Raw genomic sequence first — 25,131 nt, forward strand, 5'->3', positions numbered from 1 at the left:
GTGGACAACTAGTTGTAGGTTACTAACGAGGACAGCTGACTTAATAAACTTAAAACATCAAAATATATTAAAAGTGTTGTAAATATATTTTGAACATACTTTGATATATATGTATATATTGTTATAGGTTCGTGAATCAACCAGTGGCCAAGTCTTACTTCCCGACGAAGTAAAAATCTGTGAAAGTGAGTTATAGTCCCACTTTTAAAATCTAATATTTTTGGGATGAGAATACATGCAGGTTTTATAAATGATTTACAAAATAGACACAAGTACGTGAAACTACATTCTATGATTGAATTATCGAAATCGAATATGCCCCTTTTTATTAAGTCTGGTAATCTAAGAATTAGGGAACAGACACCCTAATTGACGCGAATCCTAAAGATAGATCTATTGGGCCTAACAAACCCCATCCAAAGTACCGGATGCTTTAGTACTTCGAAATTTATATCATATCCGAAGTGTGTCCTGGAATGATGGGGATATTCTTATATATGCATCTTGTTAATGTCGGTTACCAGGTGTTCACCATATGAATGATTTTTATCTCTATGTATGGGATGTATATTGAAATATGAAATCTTGTGGTCTATTGTTACGATTTGATATATATAGGTTAAACCTATAACTCACCAACATTTTTGTTGACGTTTAAAGCATGTTTATTCTCAGGTGAATACTAAGAGCTTCCGCTGTTGCATACTAAAATAAGGACAAGATTTGGAGTCCATGTTTGTATGATATTGTGTAAAAACTGCATTCAAGAAACTGATTTCGATGTAACATATTTGTATTGTAAACCATTATGTAATGGTCGTGTATAAACAGGATATTTTAGATTATCATTATTTGATAATCTACGTAAAGCTTTTTAAACCTTTATTTATGAAATAAAGGTTATGGTTTGTTTTAAAAATGAATGCAGTCTTTGAAAAATGTCTCATATAGAGGTCAAAACCTCGCAACGAAATCAATTAATATGGAACGTTTTTAATTAATAAGAACGGGACATTTCAGTTTGTCTTGAACTGGAGGTCGCGAGTTCGAGCCCGGGCTGGGGCATTTTTTTCTTAGCCTATTCTTTTTGGAGGTAAAACTTCTATTTATTATTATTATTATTATTATTATTATTATTATTATTATTATTATTATTATTATTATTATTATTATTATTATTATTATTATTAATGTTATATTTATTAATTATTGGTATTATTATGTTAACATAAATAATATGATTAATATCATTATCATTATCATTAGCATATGTATTATTAGTATTATTATCATTATCGTTAGCAAAAGTATTATTATTATTATCCTTATTATTATTAATTATTATTATTATAATCGTTATTAGAAAGATCATTACTATTATGGTTGTTATAATTATTATTATTACTATTATTATCATTTTTATCAAAGTTTATATTATTAATAAAATTATCATTTAGGTTGTTATTAGTATCAATATTATCATAACAAATAAGTAATTTCTATATAAAAGTATATGTATTACAACTACCATAATATTACATATAATTATATACATTAAGATTTTTTTTTGCATATAACAAATTATTGATTTTTAATATAACATTAAACATATGTATATATAAAACTATATAAATATTAACTATTTTAATGATATATACAAATTAAATGTATAGGATATATAATTTAAAATATAATATATAAATTAGTTCGATTACAATTAAATGTGTTATTATATATATAAATGATATAGGTTCGTGAATCCAAGAACAACCCTGCATTGTTCAGTATCGTCGTATGCATATTTTTACTACAAAAAATCGTATCGTGAGTTCATTTGATTCCCTTTTACTCTTTATATTTTTGGGACTGAGAATACATGCGATGTTTTTACAACTGCTTTATTAAATGCTTTTGAAATATATTTTGAACTGAGAATACATGAAATGCTTTTATAAATGTTTGACAAGATAGACACAAGCAAAACATTCCTCGAATGAATTATTATGCAGACAGAAGTTCTGTGGATTATTATTGAATTAGTTGGACGTGATAATTGCCACTAATTGTTGTGAATATTTCCCCTTGATTATTATTGCTTGGTAACCTAAGAATTAGAAAATGGGTATGGCCCTAATTCACGTGAATCCTAAAGGTAGCTACTGGGTTTAACACCCCCACCCAGAATGTTCACTAGACGGAAGAGCTAGTGGGCATGGTGTTTAGTACTTCGAAGTTTATATATTATACAGACGAGATATTCTGTTTTGGGGATATTGTTGATGCGCATTATATGTTAAGGTCGGTTACCATGTTGAGCAATGAAATCAAAATGAATGTTATGTATCGAGAGAATGATTTTTATACACAGGTTATGTGTATTAGTTTTGTGCACGAGATATGTGTACGATTATTAAAAATCGCGAGGCAACCTACGGGGGAGAAAAGGATACGAACCTACTCTGCCAAGCATTATAAAAAATGGTTTAGTACACGAGATAGGTGTACTGTATTGAAATCTTGTGGTCTATCAAAATGATGAATTTTATTGTTTATGATAAACCTATGAACTCACCAACCTTTTGGTTGACACTTTTAAAACATGTTTATTCTCAGGTCTGAAAGAAATCTTCCGCTGTGCATTTGCTCATTTTTAAAGATATTACATGGAGTCGTTCATAGCATATAGAGGTCAGTATCTCGTAATGGGACCAGCTGTTAAAGACTTCGTCCATGTGGATTAGGACGGGTCACTACAGGTGGTATCAGAGCGGTGGTCTTAGCGAACCAGGTCTTGCATTAGTATGTCTAACTGGTAGTTGTTAGGATGCATTAATGAGTCTGGACTTTGACCTAGTAGTTGTTAGGATACATTAATAAGTCTGGACTTGAACCTTGTCTGCATGTCAAAAGTTTTGCATATCATTCCTTATCGAAAAATATCTACTTATCATTTTTAGTCTCGATACATCTTATTGCAATTATTGCATAAATGGTGTACAGACGAATTCATATTCCATCACATTAGACCTTATCTGACACATTTCCTTAATTCCCTCCGTAATCTACGGGATTTTCTGTACTATATATAGGTATTAGGTATTCTATGTAATTAGAATATCATCCGATATTCAAAAATCATTTCATATCGAAAATCCTTTATCTAACCATGCAAGATGAATTCTACAACCAGTTCAAGTTCCTCGGATTCCAACAGCTATTCCGATATAGATTTTCACTCAAACTCCGAAAGCAGTGTAACCGAGATGGAGCAACCAATTAGCCATCATTAATTCTGGATGAATTGGGGATGGGTTAGTAGTCGACTTAACCAATGGAGACAAGAAGAAGGTGATCCTTTTCACCAACCAATTCATCTCTTGGCAAAGAACCTGAAGCTCTTACCGGCGAACCAGTCCAAAACATCATTGTCACCCTCATTTCCAGAATAACTCACAACGATTATATATTATCTACAATTATAAACTTTATTCATCCGCTCATTCCAACCGCCAATCATCCCGTTGTAATGGAATAAATCAACGAGCTTCGCGCCCGAGTTGTAGCCTTGGAAAATATGGTGCAAAACGTACCAGCTTCAGCAACATCACCGGCACTAACAGTACCACCAACATCAATACCAGTACCACCAACAACCCAAGTTTCAACATCACATGCCTCAACATCTCATTCTATACCTCGAGCATAATCATCGTTCTACGTATCGTTCTACATCATTTATCTTTGTTCTACCTGGAAATTATATAATCTCTAAAGTTTTAGAGATTATGTATTCTAGTTCTAACGGTAAATCAAATGAGTTTAATATTATATTGACTCATTTAAATCCATGATTACATCTGAAGAAAATATATATGTATATATATTTTCATAAAGATTGTAATTAAAAGTTATTTTGTAGAAACTGTTAATGATGAAAATATTTTAACGGGTAGGTAATACCCGAGGAATATTTAAATTTCACATTAATAAGTTACATTGTACCTTCTTCAATTCAGATTCAGCAGTCATTAACAATACTGCTCAAATCCACACATATACGTATCCGTTCACTAAAGAACAACTATTTTCATTCAAATTCAATTTCATATTCGGATTTTGACCGATCAGAATCCAAGTTAAGATTTGACAAGTGGCATAATGAAGAAAATAATGGACAAAATAAAATTGATTAGTAACCAATTAATTAACTACGTAAAACTTTAAACATATACTAACCTTGGACAATTAAAGAGTATTAAAAGAGTAGGAAATATTAAATATAACACATTTTGATTTAAAATATTATTAATAAGTTACATCTACCACAGTTAAATATTTTCTCAAGTTTGTCACTTGATTTAATCTTAAACAATCATTTGTATCTTGACAATTACCATCTACGTTCAAACTCTTCAAAATCTTGAAAACATCTCGTATTGATAACCAATGATTCAGATATGAGAATACTGATGAAGCAGTAAAACGGCTGAAAGTCTTAGAAGACAGAAGTTTGATAACAAAAGAATGCTACGTTGGAAAAGCTCGGAAAAAGATCGAAATCTCCTTTCCTCATTTCTCCTATATTTGATGTCGTTATATCTTTCTTAAATGCAATATCCTCAACATTCTGAAGATTTTATCATTCTCATTCATAATTACCTTCGCCGTCATTTTATCCTTGGTAAACTGTATCGAAAACTGTTGTGACTTCTAAATTCAGTGAAACCCTGAAGTTTTGAATTCTTGGATATTTTAGAGTAATATTGGAATGAAATCATAAGTTAATGTAATATAATGACACTTGATCAACGTGATTATATTACAGTAAGTCATGTGGAAGTTCTAATGGAACGTGATGATGGTAATGCTTGATCAACCTTATTATCACTACGAACCGTATTACTTGACTTGTATTCATCATAAACCATGTTACTTGATTCGAATTCGTCATGAAACCCAACTCAATCCGAGAAGGGCATTCATAAAACTATCTACATATCTATCTCGAAGAAATCTTTAAATATTATCATTTCCTTCTTCGATGAAATATTCTTTGACGATTAAAAATCTTTCTATTAATAATCTGAGTTCAAATCTGGTACTAAAACATTCTTGATTTCAATTCCAATTATCACCACTCAAATTTCGGGATAAAATTTCTTTAACGGGTAGGTACTGTAATGACCCGAAAATTTTTGACAAATTTTAAACCAAACTTTCGATACGATTTAATATTTTTGACACGATAAGAAAAGTCTGTTAGGTTGAGTCTCAAAAATTTTGAACTGTTTCATATATGCAATTGATCTTCGACCACTCCCGATGATTCACGAACATTTGTGTGTAAATATATGTATGAATTTTATACATAAGTAATATTATATATATACTGTAATATATATAAATTTTATAAATATTAATTATTAAATATATGTTATTATATGATATATATTATATAATTAGTAAATATGATATAATTAATGAATTGTAATATTAATATAGTATATGTAATTACAAGTTAAAAAAATAAAAATAATAATAATTGTTATACTAATATTACTAATTACTTTCATTATGATTATCAATATTAATATTAATATTAAAATTAGTATTATTAATATTATTATTTTCAATATATAACATATAGATATGAAGTTGATATATATAAATTGTTATAGTATCATTATAATTAATATTATTATTATTAATAATATTGTTATAAATTTTATAGTTATTATTATCATTATCATAATATTATTATTATTACTATTATATTATTATAAACTAGTATTATATTATTAATTATAATATTAAGAGTATTATTATTATAGTTAAATTTATTAATTAATAAGATTAATTATGATATATAAATACAGATATATATACAGATATATAAAAACATATATATATATATATATATATATATATATATATATATATATATACAGATACATTATATGAATTAGTATTATTATATTAATAATACAATTATTAATTTATATTAATTAAATACGGAATTATACAAACACAGAATCAAAATCAGATTCACGATACAATCATACTGTGTTTAATTTGTTCTTCCTGTCTCAAAATCATACAAATCAAAGATTCAATCTTAAGAACAAAACAAATTCGGTTGCACATTACAATCTGCTTTCATTTTTTTTTCTTCTTCTTCTTTTCTCTATTCTTGTTCTTCTCATGCTCATGATTCTTCCTGTCTGCAATTGATACCAGACAAATTCATAAATACAACAAAATCAGTTGAGTGTTCAAATCAAATTCTCAATGCAAACAAACTGATCAAATCACTTTTAATAACTTTAATTATTCGATTACCAGCTAGCTATATATGATGCTATTCCTTACTGCAATTCGAATGGAGGAGGAGAAAAATCAAACAGACATATACAAAATTTGTTAGCTGTCAATAACAGTTAAAGCGTACGAATCTGTTTCAAGTCCCTATCTATTTCCATTTTCTTATTTCCTTCTTTTTGCTCGAGATTCTCTGTCGACATAGCTGCACTACAAACCAAATCAATCGTACCTTTGAGTTCTATTACAATCATTCAAATGCACAATATATATATATCCGCTACTGCAATTGTAAAAATAAAAGAGATATATTAAAATACATATACATATATTACTTACACTCAAGCATTTGCAGAATGATATTTAGGATTCATAATCGAAACCAACTTTAATCTTCTTCTATTTTGATGTACCATCGAACACACCATCAATCCAACTTCTTCTGTTTCTATTTCGTGATGTAACAATCATCCAAACACCACCCTCTTTTGTGAACCCATTTCTTGTGTTCCTGATGTGAACCGAAAACAACCTCATCACCTATTTAATTATATACATACATACATGACAATAAACACACACATAATCAAAATCAACTTGTTGCTTATTGTTTCTATCTCGGGTACAACCCTCATTTACAATCAACTATCATTCGTCACCCAACAAACCGCCACTGTAAACTACAAAATTCAGCGTGAAAACACCAAACCTATTCTTCTTCGTGAACACTCGATCACCACTGCAACACCACTTCGCCACAACAATCTTCTCTCTCTCTCTTTCTCTATATCTCTCTCTCCCCATTGTATTTTTGCTATTTAACGAACACTGTTGCACTCCTTTTATTTTTGTTCCAACCGTAAACCCGCCACCATCCTTCACCTTGTCACCTCAACATTCAGACTTCTAATACAATTCGATTCTTCTACTACCGTAAGCTTCTATTTTTTTCTCGAATCAAATCTTACAAAAACCCCTTTAAAATGGACACCTATTATTATTAGACATATGCTTTCGCTGTTGTTATATACTCGTTTCTTTTACTAGTCGATTTAAACTTTAAATCATTGCATGATATTAAAGGTGGTGTGGAGGGGTCACGATGGGATATTTTTTTCCTAGGATCCTAATTTCAACGTACACCATGTTTGTTAAATGGAAGTTTATGGCCTACATGTCTTCCCACTTGCCACTTTGATTGCTAATTAGAGAGAGCACTAATACAATAATAAAAATGTGATAATAACTAAAACAATCAGTGAAGTAATCTGGTCCAAACACTGGTCACGTACGCATTTTTTTCCCTTCTAGATGGATCACGGTATTGAAAGTGATATTGGGTATATGCGAATGATTAAAATGATGATAAAGGTAATGATATTTGTAGTCGTCCCAGTGTTTGTTCACACCTACTCAGCCGCTTGATTTAATTTAAAGTTTCGATAGTTACGTTTGAGTTTTGGTTCCACACAAACCCTCACACGTACTGCAACTTCGTGGGTCTTCAGTAAAAAAAATAATAATACCAAGACTAATATTAATTGATGTAACTTGGGCCATTTAATTTTGGACTACACCTTTTGAATGAGAATTGTAAACATGGGTCTCTTGGGCCAAAGTAATGTTGGGCCGAAATCCTTTTGATGATTAGGCTTGAAAGTTGATTAATCTAAAGAAAATCCTTTTGATGATTAGGCTTGAAAGTTGATTAATTTAAAGAAGATAAGGACTGGTACACGAGTTAAAGAGTTTAACTGTAAATTAAATCAGAAAAGAAACAGATAGAGGACTGGTCAGGGGTGTTTGTCTTGAATGGAAGGTCACGGGTTCGAGCCCGGGCTGGGGCATTATTTTCTTAGCCTATTCTTTTTGGAGGTAGAACTTCTATTTATTATTTTTATTATTATTATTATTATTATTATTATTATTATTATTATTATTATTATTATTATTATTATTATTATTACTATTATTATTATTATTATTATTATATTATTATTATTATTATTATTATTATTAATGTTATATTTATTAATTATTGGTATTCACGTCCAACTAATTCAATAATAATTCACAGAACTTCTGTCTGCATAATAATTCATTCGAGGAATGTTTTGCTTGTGTCTATCTCGTCAAACATTTATAAAAGCATCTCAGTCCAAAAATATATATTTCAAATGCATTTAATAAAGCAGTTGTAAAAACAGCGCATGTATTCTCACTCCCAAAAATATAAAGAGTAAAAGGGAATCAAATGACCTCTCCAACCTTTTAGTTGACACTTTTAAAACATGTTTATTCTCAGGTCTGAAAGAAATCTCTCGCTGTGCATTTGCTCATTTTTAAAGATATTACATGGAGTCGTTCATGGCATATAGAGGTCAGTACCTCGCAATGGGACCAGCTGTTGAAGACTTCGTCCAGGTGGATTAGGATGGGTCACTACAAAATGTGGTTCAATAAGCTAAACGGACCCTTAAAGTTGTGTAACCAATTAACGTGCACCGTAAGTTTGTAATTTGATATTGTATGTTATAACTTTGACCATATGGAGCTTCCTTCTTTGGAGCTTCAACCTATGTATCCTTGACCCTTGACCTTCTCCTCCTGATAACTTTTTCCAAACAAAACCCCATCATAAACAAAAAATGGGAAAACATAACCCATTAGTTGAACTACAAAAGTACCCGCTCCTTGAATTACCCCGCACCTAAAGCTTACTGTATTTTGCAATTTGCATACTTAAATAAACCGTTAAAAATTCTGAGACGATGTAACAACTTTTTTCTGCCTTACCTCTTTGTGTCCCTTTAACATGTTCAACCAAAGGTCAAATGCCACCCACAATGATGTAAGTAAGCACCATGATCTCTTCTCAAGCCACCTAAACCATATGTCAATCCACCATGATCTATTGTAGCTAAGAGTCAATGTATCAAAGGCAACTTTGAAAGTTATTATTATGTACTATCAACTAAAGATAATCATTGTAGCATCAAAAGTTGTTAACTAAAAATGGTAAGGTAAAAAGGTCAGGAGTATTACATGAATATCATAAGTTTAAAACTGAGTCGTCTTGAGTACTTTTTAAAACTTAGTTTGAGAGTCTCGAGCCCTAAACTAATTTTCGGCAATTTGTTCAAACATATATGTGATTAACCAACGAAAATCATATGAAGCCCAAATGGAACCAGTCTTGTCCAGCTGAGGTCGTTTTGTCCTTATTTAAATATCTACTCACCGCCCAAATCTAATATTACAAATATAAGCATTCACACAAGTAATTTTCTGACATATCCAAACCTGTAAAGAGATCATAACCCATTAGCTGAACTACAAAAATACCCGCTCCTTAAAATACCCCGTACCTAAAACTTATTGTATTGTGCATACTTGTGTGAATGCTTATCTACTACTTTTCTCATTCGAGGTAATTGACATTGATCGAATACCTTGATTCTCACTTTTCAATTATTTCTTTCGCTAGTAATGATATTGAGTGGGCTGAATTCTGTACCTTTAGCCATTTGAAAAAATTGCTATTCGGGGTTAATTATTGGAATTGTGTTTTTCGTGTGTATATTATTTATAGAGTAGTATACTGATAGGGTATAGGTAAATTTGAATTGTGAATACAAAAAAGAAAATGAGTTCAAATAACAATTACAGATAAACATTACCCACATTGCGGATCTCATTAAAAATGATTTACGGTTTTTAAGATTATTAAGCACTAATTAAAGTATAATTGTTAGTTTCTATCCACTAGACTACATCAACACCTTTTTCATTCAAAGTTTCCAAAATAAATATATTACATTCCAAAATCAATTGACATAAAATGTAACAGCTCGACTTTTTCCGTTAACTTTTGTTTACTTTCCGTTAAATACTTAACGACTGTTAGTTAAATTCTGTAAATTTATACGCCATAACTTTTTCTTAGAAAATACTATTTTTAATATGTGCTACATAGTACTTGATTTCATACTTTGGTTTATAAGTATGCGAGAAACTTAGAAAAACAAGAAAAACGTACGGTTAGTGAAAACCGGAAAAACGTCTTTAAGACAACGAAACGATTGATAATTCACTTTTAATAATTATTTTATATAATTATTATGCTTTAAAGATACTTTTAATTTATTAGAAGTTTTATAGATATAAAATGCGTAGAATTCGCTAAAACGCCCTGTTAACGTTTCGGCTTTCGGTTTCGGTTAACGACACTTAACAACGGATTATTAAGAAAAATAATTATTCCATGTATTTTATAAAAGTTAGAATTCTTTTATGATTAAGAGAATTTAATTTAATTAAAGAATCCGAAAGAATTAACATTTAGCGATTCGGTTTGCGTTTTCGGTTAACGATTTATGGGAACGAGCCTAGGAATTTTTCTAGCTAGCCAAGAGAGCCAAAGGCATCTCATTCCAGCACCAAATCGGCAACCCTCCCATCTAGCCCATCATTTGATTTATTTTGTAGTCAAACAATTTTCTCCCAAATTATTAGCATGACGATGATTAGATTGTTAAATGTTAATTAGGGTTTATAAATTCCGTGATGTTGAAGAAGATAGATTGACTCAGTTTGACTCAATTTGTTTATAGTGAAGATGTGTGATTTGAATCAATTTCTAACCATTATTAAAGCAAACGAATAAGACAGATGAACAGATGTAAATAGATGTAGAAAAAAGATGGATGAAAGATGAGCAAAATTTACCAAAATCACGCACTTATAACTCACGATATTGGAAAAGGAGGTAGAGATTAATACCATAATAATGATGAATCCATTACTTTCAAGATGTATGTGATAAATAACGATTAATTTCTGAACAATGACTCTCAGGGCGTCCTTCATTCAAATAACATGGTGGATAATTAGATCAAAAAACATATGATGGTAAAGTAAAAAAATAATAGACACATTAACTCACAAATAATGATTTATTAGCTAATATGTTTTGCAGATAATTTATGGTCATTGGATCAAGGGATATGGTGAAGTAATTATTTGATCTAATGATGATTAAAGGGTGTTTGAAAATATTTATTACTTAACAAAAACTCTCTTTTTAAGGTAGAGAGTAGATTAAAGTTTTATAACTCAATTAATTATTATACGTACCACTGAAATATCTGATTAAGAATATTACGTACGACAAAATAAACAATTCGCTGGTTTGCCCGAGAGGTTAAGGGGGAAGACTTAAGATCTTCTGCACATAAGTGCGCATGGGTTCGAACCCCATAGCCAGCACAATTTTTTTTTTTCAGTTAATTCAAACAATATCTACAACTCTGACCCTTCATCTTTTTAGTAAGTTACAATTACCCCCTTATCAGTTCATCGTATAAAAATACCCCGTATAATATACGGAGTATCTGATAAAAACTACAACTACACCCCTTAAAGTTTATGATAATCACAATTCGGCCCCTTAGTTAACGATCCTCATAATAAAAGCTAGGGTATGCATAATTACGGAGTATTATTTTTCTGATTAATCTGAATTGATCACCGACTAAGCGCCAATTACAGTTTGTCTGAACGACGACGTACAAGAAATTGTTCCGAATCCTAGGGTTCTTCCTTCATATTCAGTTACTCGTTTACAATCGTAAGTATGCGATCATCTGTTATCTCATCAATTCATGCTATATTATCAGTTTTCTATATCAATAACTCAACTGTAAACCCTAAATACCAAAACCACCTTACGAAACCCTAAATTAGCTGTTTCAATTTCTAATTTGTATGTATTGATGTTGATATGTTTGTATAGCTGCATCTTAACAATCTGTATTCTGTAATTTAATTATATGTAGAGCTTTTTCGACTGATTGGTGCTGCGCGCCTGCGCTGTAGGATCATTAGAACAACTTCATGGAGGTTAGTCTAGAATTTAAAATACTGTGTTGATTTAAGTATATGCGAAGTTTGTGTATTATCAGTTGATTTACCTGTTTGATTTATAATGTGTTTATGATAGAATCCAATTGACATTGACAAAACAAAGGAAATGTTGCAACCTGATGAAACTGGTGGTGGTGGATTACAACTGCCTGGGAAAGATAGGGTTGTCTTCAGAGCTCGTGAGAGGAAATCGCTACTAGGTTAGTGCACTGAATTTTCTTTTACCACTGTGAGATTTGTATTTACATGTTTTCGAATCATCATATCTAGTAATATTTGTTTTTGTAACATAGATAATAGATAATTATAATTATAATGGCCTTTAGTGTATGGTCCATGATGCCAAAATAATACTTTTATTTTGCCTTGTTAATTGCTATGCATTTGACCCTGAAGATATTAACCACATATCAACATTAGCCTAGTTTAAGTAGTGCTTCATAGCACTTTTTTTGGTATTTATACAGAGTACTGTGTGTTGCAACTGGTTGAAGTTTAATTTACATTCAGAGTAGTTTCTTTTAACTCTTCTTTACATTTACGTATTAGTGAATAGTTTTGTACATATCACTTAGCAATACCAATTAATTAATCAAGTAGCTAGCTAAAGTTTATCAATCAAGTAACTAAAGTTTGCACATCAAACATTTTTAGCACCATGGGTCTTCACGAAACGAATTTAGTTAGTTCAACTTTAAGTTATGATGTTTCTTTAACCTTCTTTAATTTCGGAATCCAAGTTTATCAACAAAACGTTGTGGAATTCAAATCTGAATATATATTTCTCTCATCATGTAAAAGAAATTATGTGTACCATAATGTTTATAATTGTAAATTGTAATTATACTTCTGACAATTCTAACAATATAAGAAATGGGGGAACAAAAGCTTTGAAAGTGATAAGCTAAATGGTAGGGACCTTAAAGAAATTAATTCGCTATACTTAGCTTTGAACTCAGGTGTCAAATTCTAATTGCCAAGAACTTGCCACTTTATCTAACCTTAAGAATGTTTAATTATTAGTTTTAACTTTTAAGTATTTTACCACAACGTTTTTGGTGAAAGTACAGAAAGACAAGTTACTATTTAAAATAGTTGGGCACATGATATTAAGGGATAATTAAGTAACAAAAGTCTTCTTTCATAGATTTATTATTCATGATATAGTCATATTGGTCAAGTAAATTATTTAGTTAAAAGTGACTAAATAGCCAAATTGTTCATCATAAAAACTATTAATTTATTTGTATGATCATGTCAATTTCTATTAGTTTGGTAACTAGCATAGTATGAAAAATAAGACCAATTAAACCTCACAAATTGGAAGGAAAAGTACAGTATGAAGAAAATAAATTAATATTTTTAGTTCACAAAATTGGAATTCAAATGACACGTCAGATTATCACTGCAGAAGTAATGAGTTAACGGGAAACAAAAGGATTTAAACATTGGTTACTTTTGGCAAGGCTGAACTGTAGACTGTCACCAACTTACCACTCCTCCAAAACCTCATTTGTTTATTATCTTTCAATAAGGATTTATGTATGCTTATAGCTAAAGTCTATTACATCACAAAAATGACAAACGACATACTATTCATAAGTGTTTGGTAATTGATATTATGTGATAATGGGAGGGCGTGTTTCTTGTTTGTTTTGGGATGAACCATCATGCTGAGGTTTTTAGCTATTTGTAGTTAGCCTCAAGCATGATGAATGAGCAATTCGTATTTAACATTATTTCATATTTAGGTGTCATCCCTTAAGGTGATATTCTAAAACATAGTTCTTTTTTTTACCATGAATCAGGATTAGATGTCCTTGCAAGTGCAAAAAGAGTTGAAGGATCATTTAAAGTCCCTAGAGAAAAGGTTCCTTCTATGATTTCATCAATAGATGAAGTAGAAAATTCTTCATCTTTACTCACAGATCTAGAGGAAGAAGATGGAAGTGGTGTATCTGGGATTGGGCAAAATAAAAGCAGACGATACCGTGACTCTAACAGTAGCAAGACATTCGATTCAGGTATTTTTAATTTATTTGGGTTTTTTTTAGTTCATATATTGAACTGTTTACTTACAGTTGTTCTGGTCCGAATAGCAGAAAAGCGGGACCCAGAACAAGGGGGTGGGGCCTAGGTTTTGCAAAGAATTAGTTACTTCAAGTAGTTGTATTCTAATTGTATATTTCTCATTTTTGCAGAGAGCCAAATTACTGAAGAACGAGCTGCAGGCACATCGACAAGGCATCATTCAAATTCAAGTACACGTTCCGAGGTATAAGATATATAACAGTGTGTAATTCTATCGTCCGTACTCTAATAATAAGTTTTTTAGTTTGATTATATGATTTTTTGGGTTACTAGAATGTACATATTTCAAACTGCAAAGGACTTTCTCTAGAGAAGACCCAAATGAATATTAAAGGTCATGACAATGACAAACAACAATTCAATACCATTAACAAGTTGCTAAATATTACAGTAATTTTATTTCAGTTTACATACATCATTACATCATCCAAGTAATAATACTCATCATCCATCAGTCATTAAGAATATTGAATGATTGTTTTCTTTCCTTTTTTTTTTTTTTTTTTTTTTTTTTGAAGGGCATAAAAAGGATGATTGTTTTCTGTTTACCAACCATAAGGAATTTTTTTTGTATATGTACCATGCTAGATTTCTTATATACGTGATATAAATAAATTATAATAGTTTAGTTGAATGTTCAGGATATTACCCCTTCATCCAGAAGTTCTAGAAGCAACCAGCATCAGAGTTCAAGGTATGATTCAACAGAATATGATAGGCGAAGAAATGATTATAGAGATGAGTCAAGAAGTCAAAGTAGGGAGCCGAGAAGATATAGCACTGATAGAGATGATCGAAACAATTCAGAGGCATCTCCTCGTTATGGAAGAGATTACCGATATTATGGGAATAAAAGAAGCAGATATGAAAGTTCAAGGAGGACCCCTGGTATGTATTTTGTTGTTATTTAAGAGTAATTTATCATATTTGATTATTAAAAATTTATCATATCATATTTGATTATTAAAATAAGCACGGCTATTTCATTATTTGACTTCCAAGGCTGTAAATTTCAATTAGTTAACTGAAGGAGCATTATATACTCAATCTGTGTCTATTGATGTCTATTTTAGTTGTTCTATATGCTCATTATAACTGACGAATATATTGTTGTTCTGGTATTGTAGGCAGATCTGAATGGGATGATGGAAGATGGGAGTGGGAAGAATCACCCCGTCGTGCAAATAGTAGTAGTAGTAGCGGCAGACATCATCCGTCACCCATGCTAGTTGGTGCTTCACCGGATGCAAGATTAGTATCTCCTTGGCTTGGGGGCAATACCCCCCAATCTGGTATGCTTTTAAATTATCTCCTAAATTTATACCTCTTGATGCAAAATTGGCTGGTCAGACAGGTTGGGTAGTGGGTTAAAACATTTATGATGTATCTGTTTGGTATGGGTTGTTTTTGACTCAGAACACTTCTCTTCCAATAATTTTAGTCAAATATGATTTAGAAGTTATTTTATACTAATCCTTCGCTTAACTAAATAAAATGATTTAAGGTTATATGTGTTAAACAGTTATTGTTTGTACTAACTATGCCTGCAATTGAGACCCATACTCTCAAATTTGGGTCAATTGGGTCAAGCTTTCGGGTCAATTGGTCTTAAGAAAAAATAGGCCCGACAATGTAAACCAAAACTTAAAAAAAGTTCCAATGAGTTTTCCTTCAACCTATTGGGTCCTATACAAAATATAAAGAAACGGGTCTAATGGGTATCAAATCTTAAAGCTCAATAAATAGAAACAGGTCTAATGGGTCTTGTGAATGGGTCAAATGGGTTGACCATAACAAGTTTCATTTATGAAAGCATTCATTGTTATATCATGATGTATATTAATATGTTTTTATATATAAAATAAGTATAAATAAGTAATAATAATAACTAAAATAATATAATAAATGTAAAAAATCAAATGTAAAAGTATATGACCCGTTTTACCCATTTGACTCGTGACCTGTTTCGACCCATTACCCGACCTGACCCAATTGGACCTGTTTAAAATTTTTACCTTTTTGACCCATGACCCATTTTAACCCAAACCCGTTTGACCTGTTACCCAAACCGACCCAACTTGACCCGTTTGCCAGGTATAGTACTAACTATTTATGGGACCCTAATAGGGCATGGTGCATCTCCATGGGACAGTGTGGCCCCATCACCAGTTCCAATAAGGGCATCTGGCTCATCAGTTAGATCTTCAACTTCAAGATCTGGTGGAAGGTCTCAACGACCATCGTCAACCGTAAATTCACTTCCCTCAGGGGTAAGATCGTCTTTTTTTCCAAATCAAATGAATTAACCAGCTGTCGCCCTTTTATATTTAGTCGACATTTGTTCAATGTCGTGTATACAGGATGAAGATACTGTAACGGAAACATTTGTTAATCCAGAGATAACTGAGAGTATGCGGTTAGAGATGGAATACGACGCTGATCGTGCATGGTAACTTCTTCATACAATTCGATCCCAAGATTCTATATTTTGAGATTTTAGTGTAGGATATACTTGTAGTTTCTCTATATTAACCTAGTTGATATATAAAGGTATGACCGAGAAGAAGGCAACACCGTGTTTGATAGTGACAGCTCATCATTTTATCTAGGGGATGAGGCTTCTGTCAAGAAGAAACAAGCAGAAGTTACCAAAAGACTGGTACGTGTAACATGTGCTACTAGACATGTCTTTATACATCTTATTATTATCTATATTATCCAAATCTTGTTGAATTTTTGTATTTACATACTTATAAAATGTGGATTTTAGGTTCGTAAGGATGGGACCCCGATGACGCTTTCTCAGAGCAAAAAGTTATCTCAACTTACAGCCGATAATGCACAATGGGAAGATCGACAGCTTCTTAGATCTGGTGCTGTTCGAGGTACAGAGGTGCAGACTGAATTCGAAGATGAGGATGAACGAAGGGTTATTCTTCTTGTTCATGGTATTAATCTGAACTTTTTATCACAAATTTTTCAATAATTTTGAGTTGAGAGTCATTTGCTGACAGTTTATCTGTTTATTTTAGATACAAAGCCACCGTTTTTGGATGGAAGGATTGTGTTTACAAAGCAAGCAGAACCTATAATGCCTTTAAAAGATCCCACATCAGATATGGCTATTATTTCAAGAAAAGGTTCTAACCTTGTTCGTGAAGTTCACGAGAAACAAAGCATGAATAAATCACGTCAACGTTTTTGGGAACTTGCTGGTTCGAAACTGGGTGATATTCTTGGTGTTGAGAAGTCAGCAGAGCAGGTTAATACTGTGTTAGAAATATTATTTCATGTTGTCTAATGTTAGTTTTCTTAATAAGCATGCTTATTGTTTAACATTTTGGTCTTTTTTACATATCAGATTGATGCTGACACAGCGGTAGTTGGTGAAGATGGTGAAGTTGATTTCAAGGAAGATTCAAAATTTGCACAGCACTTGAAAAAGGGTGAAGCAGTAAGCGATTTTGCTATGACAAAATCACTATCACAACAACGGCAATACCTCCCAATTTTTTCTGTACGAGATGAATTATTGCAGGTATTGTTTTTGTATACAGTTATAATTTACAACATAGAGCCACACAATAATTATCAGTGTGAAGAATTATGAGTATCCATTTGAAGAAAAGCAACTACTTTTTAAATTTAAATGTGATCTCATAAATTGTTTTTTTTTAATAGGTGGTAAGGGAGAATCAAGTGGTAGTGGTTGTAGGTGAAACGGGTTCTGGAAAGACAACACAATTGACTCAGGTAACTTTTCTTACCACATTATTTATCCGTGTTACGATGTTGTATTTTATATTGATCTGTAAGAATTGAAATTTTATATTTTTGTAGTATTTACATGAAGATGGTTATACAACAAATGGGATAGTTGGTTGCACTCAACCAAGACGTGTAGCAGCAATGAGTGTCGCCAAAAGAGTTAGTGAAGAAATGGAAACTGAGCTAGGAGATTTGGTTGGCTATGCTATTCGGTTTGAGGACGTAACTGGGCCCAAGACTGTTATAAAGGTCAGTTGATTGTCAAATGCTAAGATAGAGTCAGAATATAATTCTAGAATTAATATACTTTTTATGTTTGTTTACAGTACATGACAGACGGTGTGCTTCTGCGTGAAACGTTAAAAGATGCAGATCTTGACAAATATCGGTAAGCATTTTGTAGTAACCGTCTGATGGATCAGTACCATAATTGTTAATTTTGTTATAAAAACTCATTATTGATACGTTTATATTTTCATTTTAATGCAATTATGCAGAATCATTGTGATGGATGAAGCCCATGAGAGATCATTAAGCACAGACGTACTATTCGGGATCCTTAAAAAAGTTGTTGCCAGGCGTCGAGATTTCAAGCTTATAGTCACTTCTGCCACCCTAAATGCGCAGAAATTTTCCGACTTTTTTGGAAGGTAATTTCTTTACTTGTTACAAAGTTGTGTATTTCATCAGTATAATCAAGGTTGTGAAATTCTATACCTGGCAAACGGGTCAGGTTGGGTCGGTTTGGGTAACGGGTCTGGTTTTGGGTTGAAATGGGTCATGGGTCAAACAGGTAAAAATTTTAAACGGGTCCAAATGGGTCAGTTTGGGTAACAGGCTAAAACGGGTAATGGGTCCAAACAGGATTAATTGGGGGTTTTTTTACAACAGTGAGTATAATTGATAGTAGTTTTTATATTAAATATTAAATATTTAATATCCATTGTTGCAGTGTACCAATTTTTCACATTCCCGGGAGAACATTTCCCGTACAAATCTTGTACAGCAAAACACCGTGCGAAGATTACGTCGAAGCTGCTGTAAAACAAGCGATGACGATCCACATCACAAGTGCTCCCGGTGACATACTCATCTTCATGACCGGTCAAGACGAAATCGAAGCCACGTGTTACGCGTTAGCCGAACGTATGGAACAACTAGTCACTTCCACTAAACAAACCGTTTCTAACATGTTAATCCTCCCGATTTACTCCCAACTCCCAGCCGACTTACAAGCTAAAATCTTCCAAAAACCCGAAGACGGGGCCCGCAAATGCATCGTGGCTACAAACATAGCCGAAACGTCGTTAACCGTTGACGGAATATATTACGTGATTGACACTGGGTACGGTAAAATGAAGGTGTATAATCCGCGTATGGGTATGGATGCTCTCCAGGTGTTTCCGGTGAGCCGGGCCGCAGCGGATCAACGGGCGGGTCGAGCGGGTCGAACCGGACCCGGAACGTGTTACCGTCTCTTCACCGAGAGTGCGTACCAAAACGAAATGCTTCCACAACCCGTCCCGGAAATTCAACGTACGAATCTCGGCAATATCGTTTTGTTACTTAAATCTCTTAAAATAGAAAACTTGTTGGATTTCGACTTCATGGACCCACCTCCACAAGATAATATCCTTAACTCGATGTACCAGTTATGGGTTTTGGGTGCGTTGAACAACGTTGGCGGGTTAACGGATCTCGGGTGGAAAATGGTCGAGTTCCCGTTGGACCCACCGTTAGCTAAAATGCTTCTTATGGGAGAACAATTAGAATGTATGAACGAAGTTTTAACAGTTGTATCTATGCTTTCGGTCCCGTCTGTTTTCTTTCGACCCAAGGATCGGGCAGAGGAAAGTGATGCTGCCCGAGAGAAGTTTTTCGTGCCCGAATCGGATCATTTAACGTTACTTAACGTTTACCAACAATGGAAAGCTAACCAATACCGTGGAGATTGGTGTAACGATCATTTTCTACAAGTGAAAGGGCTACGAAAGGCTCGTGAAGTTAGATCGCAACTATTAGACATATTAAAAACTTTAAAAATCCCGCTGACGTCATGCGGGCCCGATTGGGACGTCGTAAGAAAAGCGATTTGTTCTGCTTATTTTCAGAACGCTGCGAGACTTAAAGGGATTGGGGAGTATGTGAATTGTAGGAACGGTATGCCATGTCATCTGCACCCGAGCTCGGCTTTGTACGGTTTAGGTTACACGCCTGATTATGTGGTGTACCACGAGCTGATTTTGACGACGAAAGAGTACATGCAGTGTGTGACGTCGGTTGAACCGCAGTGGTTGGCGGAATTGGGACCGATGTTTTATTCTGTTAAGGACTCGGATACTTCAATGTTGGAGCATAAAAAGAAGCAGAAAGAAGAAAAATCAGCCATGGAAGAAGAAATGGAGACGTTGAGGAAACAACAAGCGGAAACGGAGATTAGGAATAAAGCGAAAGATAGAGAGAAGAGGTTGAAACAGCAACAAGCCATTTCTATGCCTGGTTTGAAGCAAGGTTCGTCGACATACTTGAGGCCTAAAAGACTTGGTTTGTGAGATTCTAATGTTACTTCTTTATGTTGATTGTATGATTATAAACATAGAGATGCTTAGTCAAGTAATTTTGTGCCTACTTGAAATAGTTAAAATTGCACTTGGATGATGTAGACTTTGTACAATACGGTACGGCAGGAAATTTGTAACAAATATGTTTTTGAAGTTTTTATACATTCATATCCATTTGTATTTACAGTTCATAGTGGTTTTTGGCCTCTTGTATTAAACCAAAGTGAATTTGACACTTGAATTGTCAGTATGGCACAAATGTTTTACCATTTGTGGTTGTTCGATTATGACTATGTAATCTTGTTTACCATCATGTTCGCTTCAGCTTTTGGATTTGAAAAAAAAAAAATATATTTGGTATGTTTCCCATTTTATTTAAAAATTTCCATAAATCACACCATTTGCTCAAGCCAAAGTCGGTGTGTTTATCGGTTTGGTTTATTTCAATTTTTTTGTTATTTGGTTTTAGAATATTGGAAGGAAAAATCGAAAACCAAATTTTACTTCAAAACCGAAAACGAAAATCACAAAAGAATTATAATTTAACGGAAATAATTATAACAAAACCATTTTAAATTTCACATTTGATTAAAGTCGGTTTTTCGTCTATATATATTATTAGTTTAACATATTATTATTTGAATTTGATTTTTGATTAAACAGAATTCGAAAAATAAGAACCCAAAAAATGAACTGAAAACCGAATTCGAATTTTAAAACTGAACTAAGATTTTTTTAGTTTTCATTCGGTTATGTAGTTTAAAAAATCTGTATCCGGGATTCGATCAGGAACAGATCCCACGTTACCGTTACAACCGGATACAAACCGGATTTTATCCGGATAAAAAAAATCTCAAATAAAACCAGATTTTTTTTGGCTGATCTAATATAGCTGTTTTTTTAATGTTTTTTTCTATCGTGTTTTGATCATTTTACTCTCACAAAATGTACTATAAATAGATGGTAATGTTTTGATTAAAAACACATCAACAAACACCCTCGAATTTCTCTCTACACCATCTAGTTATTCTCTAATTAGACTATAATTACTCTCTAAACTCTACTTAATAATTCTATAATGGATAATCACAAGCTTCCGCTTCGGTTGGAACATCTTCAAATAAATACACAATTAACGATGTTAAACGCATTAAAAATACAAGCCGAAAAGATGACGTTTGGTCTAAATTCGAATTGTGCGTAATGAAAGATGGTCAATTAAGAACTCGTTGTACACAATGTCTTAAGTTCCTAAGTGTTTCGAGTAAATAGTATATTAAGAAAACATCTTGAATCTTAGTCCGAATACATCCAAAAAAACCACACCAAGAACTAGTCCAAATCCGGGAAAAAAACCAGACAAGAAATTAAGTTTTCTTGTCCGGATCCAGTTTTTAATCTAGTTTCGACACCTCTACTCTTTGGTATTTGAATAACATTTTAAAGAGAGGGGATATCGATTCTAGGCATGTTAGGCTTCACCTTCAAGAGCAAAACACACATCGTAAATGTTTCACTACTTTATCCTCCTAGGCCATCAAGGAAACCCCAATTTGGAAATTAAAAGATAATATCATAACGCACTTGAACCAGTATCTCGTACAGTACAAAATCAAAATGTATGACCAAAAACTTGTCTTGCAGAAACAAATAGCTTTAGCAACCCACTGAATACTTTAAAACTGATATAGTAGTAACACAACCAACTACTCAAGGTTTCTTCGACTTGCCACTAGCTGCCAATTGAGACTCAGGCTGCAAAAACAACAAAATCAATATAAGATAAACATAGATTGATCGATACACTAATTTTAAAGTTATCCAAGACATATAGGCATACTTTAAGACAACATTATTGCCAAACAACTTAACAAAAGACAGCTGTCATCAGACAAAAAGGAAAATAAAATAAAAGGTTATTCTAGCAGCAAGATATGTAAGTTACCTCCTTTTGCACTGGTTCCTCCTTTTCAGACAAAGTCAATTCAATATGGCAAGGAGATGACATATAAGCTACAAGCAGAAACAAGATAGCAAATATCAATAACTTTTATATTTTCACCATAAACATACTTGTACATTTATTTGAACTTAAATGTAAATAATAGCAAACAAACTTACGGTTGATTCTCCCATGTGCACGGTATGTCCTACGCCTTTGCTTCTGTGCTTGGTTCACTTGAATGTGAGAAATGAAAAGTGCATCAACATCCAAACCTTTCACCTACAAAGTTACAATTCATTTCATTATAATTCTTTAAAAACCAAACAATGCATTACAAGTAATATTTAGAAATGTTATGACACCTCAGCATTGCTTTCAGCATTCTTTAGCAAATCCAGAATGTATTTTGCTGACTTGGCGGGCCATCGACCTTGACCGTTAGAATGTCGGTTCTTTGCTTGAGCGGTACGACCAACACCTCTACAGAAACGAGTGAAGGGAATAGCCTGCTTATGAGCCAAAACATCTTCCAGATACCTTTTAGCCTTAATTAAAGGCATCTTCCTGAGTGCATGAGCTGTTTCTCTAGTATTCTGCAAAATTACAATATCGTATGAAAATTCAAGAAAAAAAAGACATGTCATATTATCATTATCATAAAGACTATATAACGAAGAAAAACTTCCAACAGTAATACGGGTGAACTAAAGTACCTTGAAGTGACATCTGAGATCAGCACCCCTAGCCTTGCAGGCTGCAAGCAGATAGCAACAGTTATGTCAGAACCAAACCATTCTAACAGTTACATAAGCCGATATCCATGATGAACACAAAGATAGATAAATTTAGTAAATTTAGTCCTCGTCCAATTTCAAATCTTTTGTGCTATATTTGTCTTGGTTAATGTAACCCAAAGCACACATTGATGTATCAAATTGAACAAGTGAAGTTTACATAAGATAGTTGAGAGGCGGTTGATGGTCAGAATAAATTATCATTTTACAAGGAAAATGTTTACTTTTCGTGACTAAAAGTATATTCTCCTATATACGGAGTACCCATAAGTTTTAAGTACTCCAATACTTATATAGTAACACCAATAATACCATTGTGAAGATTGCTATCACAGTAGTAATTCACTGATGTATAAACCAAAAATATAGAAACCAATAAAAATGGCACTTAGAATTGAATATTGAATAATATAAATTAAAGACATGTTAATTTTAGAGAAATATGTAATGTACTCAAATCATACTCTCTCAGCTACAGAATAAAAGAGGCAATTTATTTATTGCCTGTAAAATGTCTTATTCTCATATGTAATCAAGACCTTCCACAGTTGAATTGAGGGTTCAAGTCCTAGGGACAGCATATATGTGGGGAAATTTATATATTTGTGGGGTAGTTTCAATAGAGTACTTGCATTTCTATATAATGATAATGATAAAAGGTTGGGAGATGTTTTTTTAAATTAAAAATGCTTTAAAATTCGAGTTAACACCACTCATTTGTGTGATATCATCATCCCTAATAAATATTAATGTTAATATATGAAATAAGTCAACAAAAATAATTAACACACAGCAATACAAACCCTAAATTAAGACTAGTATAATTTGAAGGCAATAACACCAATCTATAGTTTTTCACATTAGAAGTTACTTATGATCAAATCATGAGTTTCAAAACACCTAAATTTCAATGACTCAAGACAACTATAATTTCAAAATACAGCTGTCGTTAAGCTATAACAAAATTCAAAATAAAGATTTATGTGCAAACTAGGAAAAAGTCATAAAAAAACAACTAGCTACATCTATAAATGTATTAAATTATCAAACAAAATATTTCACATAAATGTGACATTTTTACGCAACAAAAAGAATATAACCTAATCATCATTTGCTATGAAACACCAGGCTGATACGTGTAAACATTAAATTAAATACAACGAGCAGTAATTGATAATATTATACATCTGATATAACTTACATTTGGTAGGATTATCAGGTTCTTTCGAGTACTTCACCTGCAAAATAAAAATAAAATACATAACATTATTTAGTTACAGCTTCACGAAAATTTCTTCAATTTTGTATTAAAATTCAGCGATATACGAAAATAGTTAAAAATATAAAAAATAAAAAATTTGTGTACCATCGCTGCAGCTGCTGTGACGTCAAGGGTTTGTGTTGTTGATATCAATTTTCCGGCGGATCAGAATTAGGGTTTGGTGTTTGCGTTTATATATATGCTCCAATGAAAACCTATGATTAATAAATGGGCCGTATGGGCCTCTTTGGGCTATCAGTAGATGCCACTTTACCCCTTTGCCGTTTATTTTATTTTTCTTTTTCGGGTTAATTGTAAATGAAATTCATGAAATAATACTTTTTCAAAGTTTTATAACAAAATACATTTTCTAAATAAAATTGTAAAAATACATCATAGGTTCGAACAAGGTCATGGTTAGGTTCAAACAAGGTCATGTTCGAACATTTCGAACCTAGTGAATGTCAT

The 25,131-nt window shown here is 32.4% G+C and overlaps 2 protein-coding genes and 1 non-coding gene across 4 annotated transcripts; 2 read left to right on the forward strand and 1 right to left on the reverse strand.

The window, feature by feature from the left end:
* The first annotated feature begins 11,503 nt into the window (after positions 1-11,503).
* Positions 11,504-11,586, forward strand: TRNAL-UAA (transfer RNA leucine (anticodon UAA)). Its single transcript has one exon. It is a non-coding gene; the product is annotated as a tRNA-Leu (tRNA).
* A 248-nt stretch (positions 11,587-11,834) lies between these two features.
* Positions 11,835-20,864, forward strand: LOC139897623 (pre-mRNA-splicing factor ATP-dependent RNA helicase DEAH7-like). 2 transcript variants are annotated; one of them, XM_071880313.1, is made up of 18 exons: positions 11,835-11,947; positions 12,156-12,219; positions 12,320-12,443; positions 14,052-14,267; positions 14,445-14,518; positions 14,964-15,222; positions 15,462-15,626; positions 16,462-16,604; positions 16,695-16,783; positions 16,885-16,993; positions 17,105-17,282; positions 17,367-17,596; positions 17,696-17,872; positions 18,016-18,087; positions 18,175-18,351; positions 18,429-18,490; positions 18,600-18,752; positions 19,055-20,864. In XM_071880313.1, exons 2-18 carry the CDS (start codon positions 12,214-12,216, stop codon positions 20,652-20,654), a joined length of 3,834 nt encoding a protein of 1,277 aa, XP_071736414.1. In that variant the 5' UTR covers positions 11,835-11,947; positions 12,156-12,213; the 3' UTR covers positions 20,655-20,864. The 2 variants fall into 2 exon arrangements, with proteins under 2 accessions (XP_071736414.1, XP_071736415.1); XM_071880314.1 differs by having other exon boundaries at positions 14,976-15,222.
* Positions 20,865-22,215: 1,351 nt separating this feature from the next.
* LOC139897624 (large ribosomal subunit protein uL22y) lies at positions 22,216-24,848 on the reverse strand. Its single transcript, XM_071880315.1, has 7 exons — positions 24,769-24,848; positions 24,604-24,640; positions 23,322-23,362; positions 22,971-23,201; positions 22,785-22,887; positions 22,609-22,676; positions 22,216-22,418 (listed from the first exon to the last, which is right to left on the reverse strand). The coding sequence occupies exons 1-7, from the start codon at positions 24,769-24,771 to the stop codon at positions 22,374-22,376; spliced, it is 528 nt and encodes a 175-aa protein (XP_071736416.1). The 5' UTR covers positions 24,772-24,848; the 3' UTR covers positions 22,216-22,373.
* Positions 24,849-25,131: the final 283 nt, after the last annotated feature.

This window comes from Rutidosis leptorrhynchoides, chromosome 3 (assembly GCF_046630445.1).
Source record: "Rutidosis leptorrhynchoides isolate AG116_Rl617_1_P2 chromosome 3, CSIRO_AGI_Rlap_v1, whole genome shotgun sequence".
NCBI lineage: Eukaryota > Viridiplantae > Streptophyta > Magnoliopsida > Asterales > Asteraceae > Rutidosis > Rutidosis leptorrhynchoides.

What these genes read in the sequence shown, in the direction of transcription:
- LOC139897623 (XM_071880313.1), top strand. An exon ending in ATTCAAGTACACGTTCCGAG is followed by an intron (nt 14,519 to 14,963) that starts GTATAAGATATA and finishes ATAATAGTTTAG; the next exon opens with TTGAATGTTCAGGATATTAC. An exon ending in GCAGATCTTGACAAATATCG is followed by an intron (nt 18,491 to 18,599) that starts GTAAGCATTTTG and finishes GCAATTATGCAG; the next exon opens with AATCATTGTGATGGATGAAG.
- LOC139897624 (XM_071880315.1), bottom strand. An exon ending in TGCACATGGGAGAATCAACC is followed by an intron (nt 22,677 to 22,784) that starts GTAAGTTTGTTT and finishes TTCTGCTTGTAG; the next exon opens with CTTATATGTCATCTCCTTGC. An exon ending in AGGAACCAGTGCAAAAGGAG is followed by an intron (nt 22,419 to 22,608) that starts GTAACTTACATA and finishes TTGTTTTTGCAG; the next exon opens with CCTGAGTCTCAATTGGCAGC.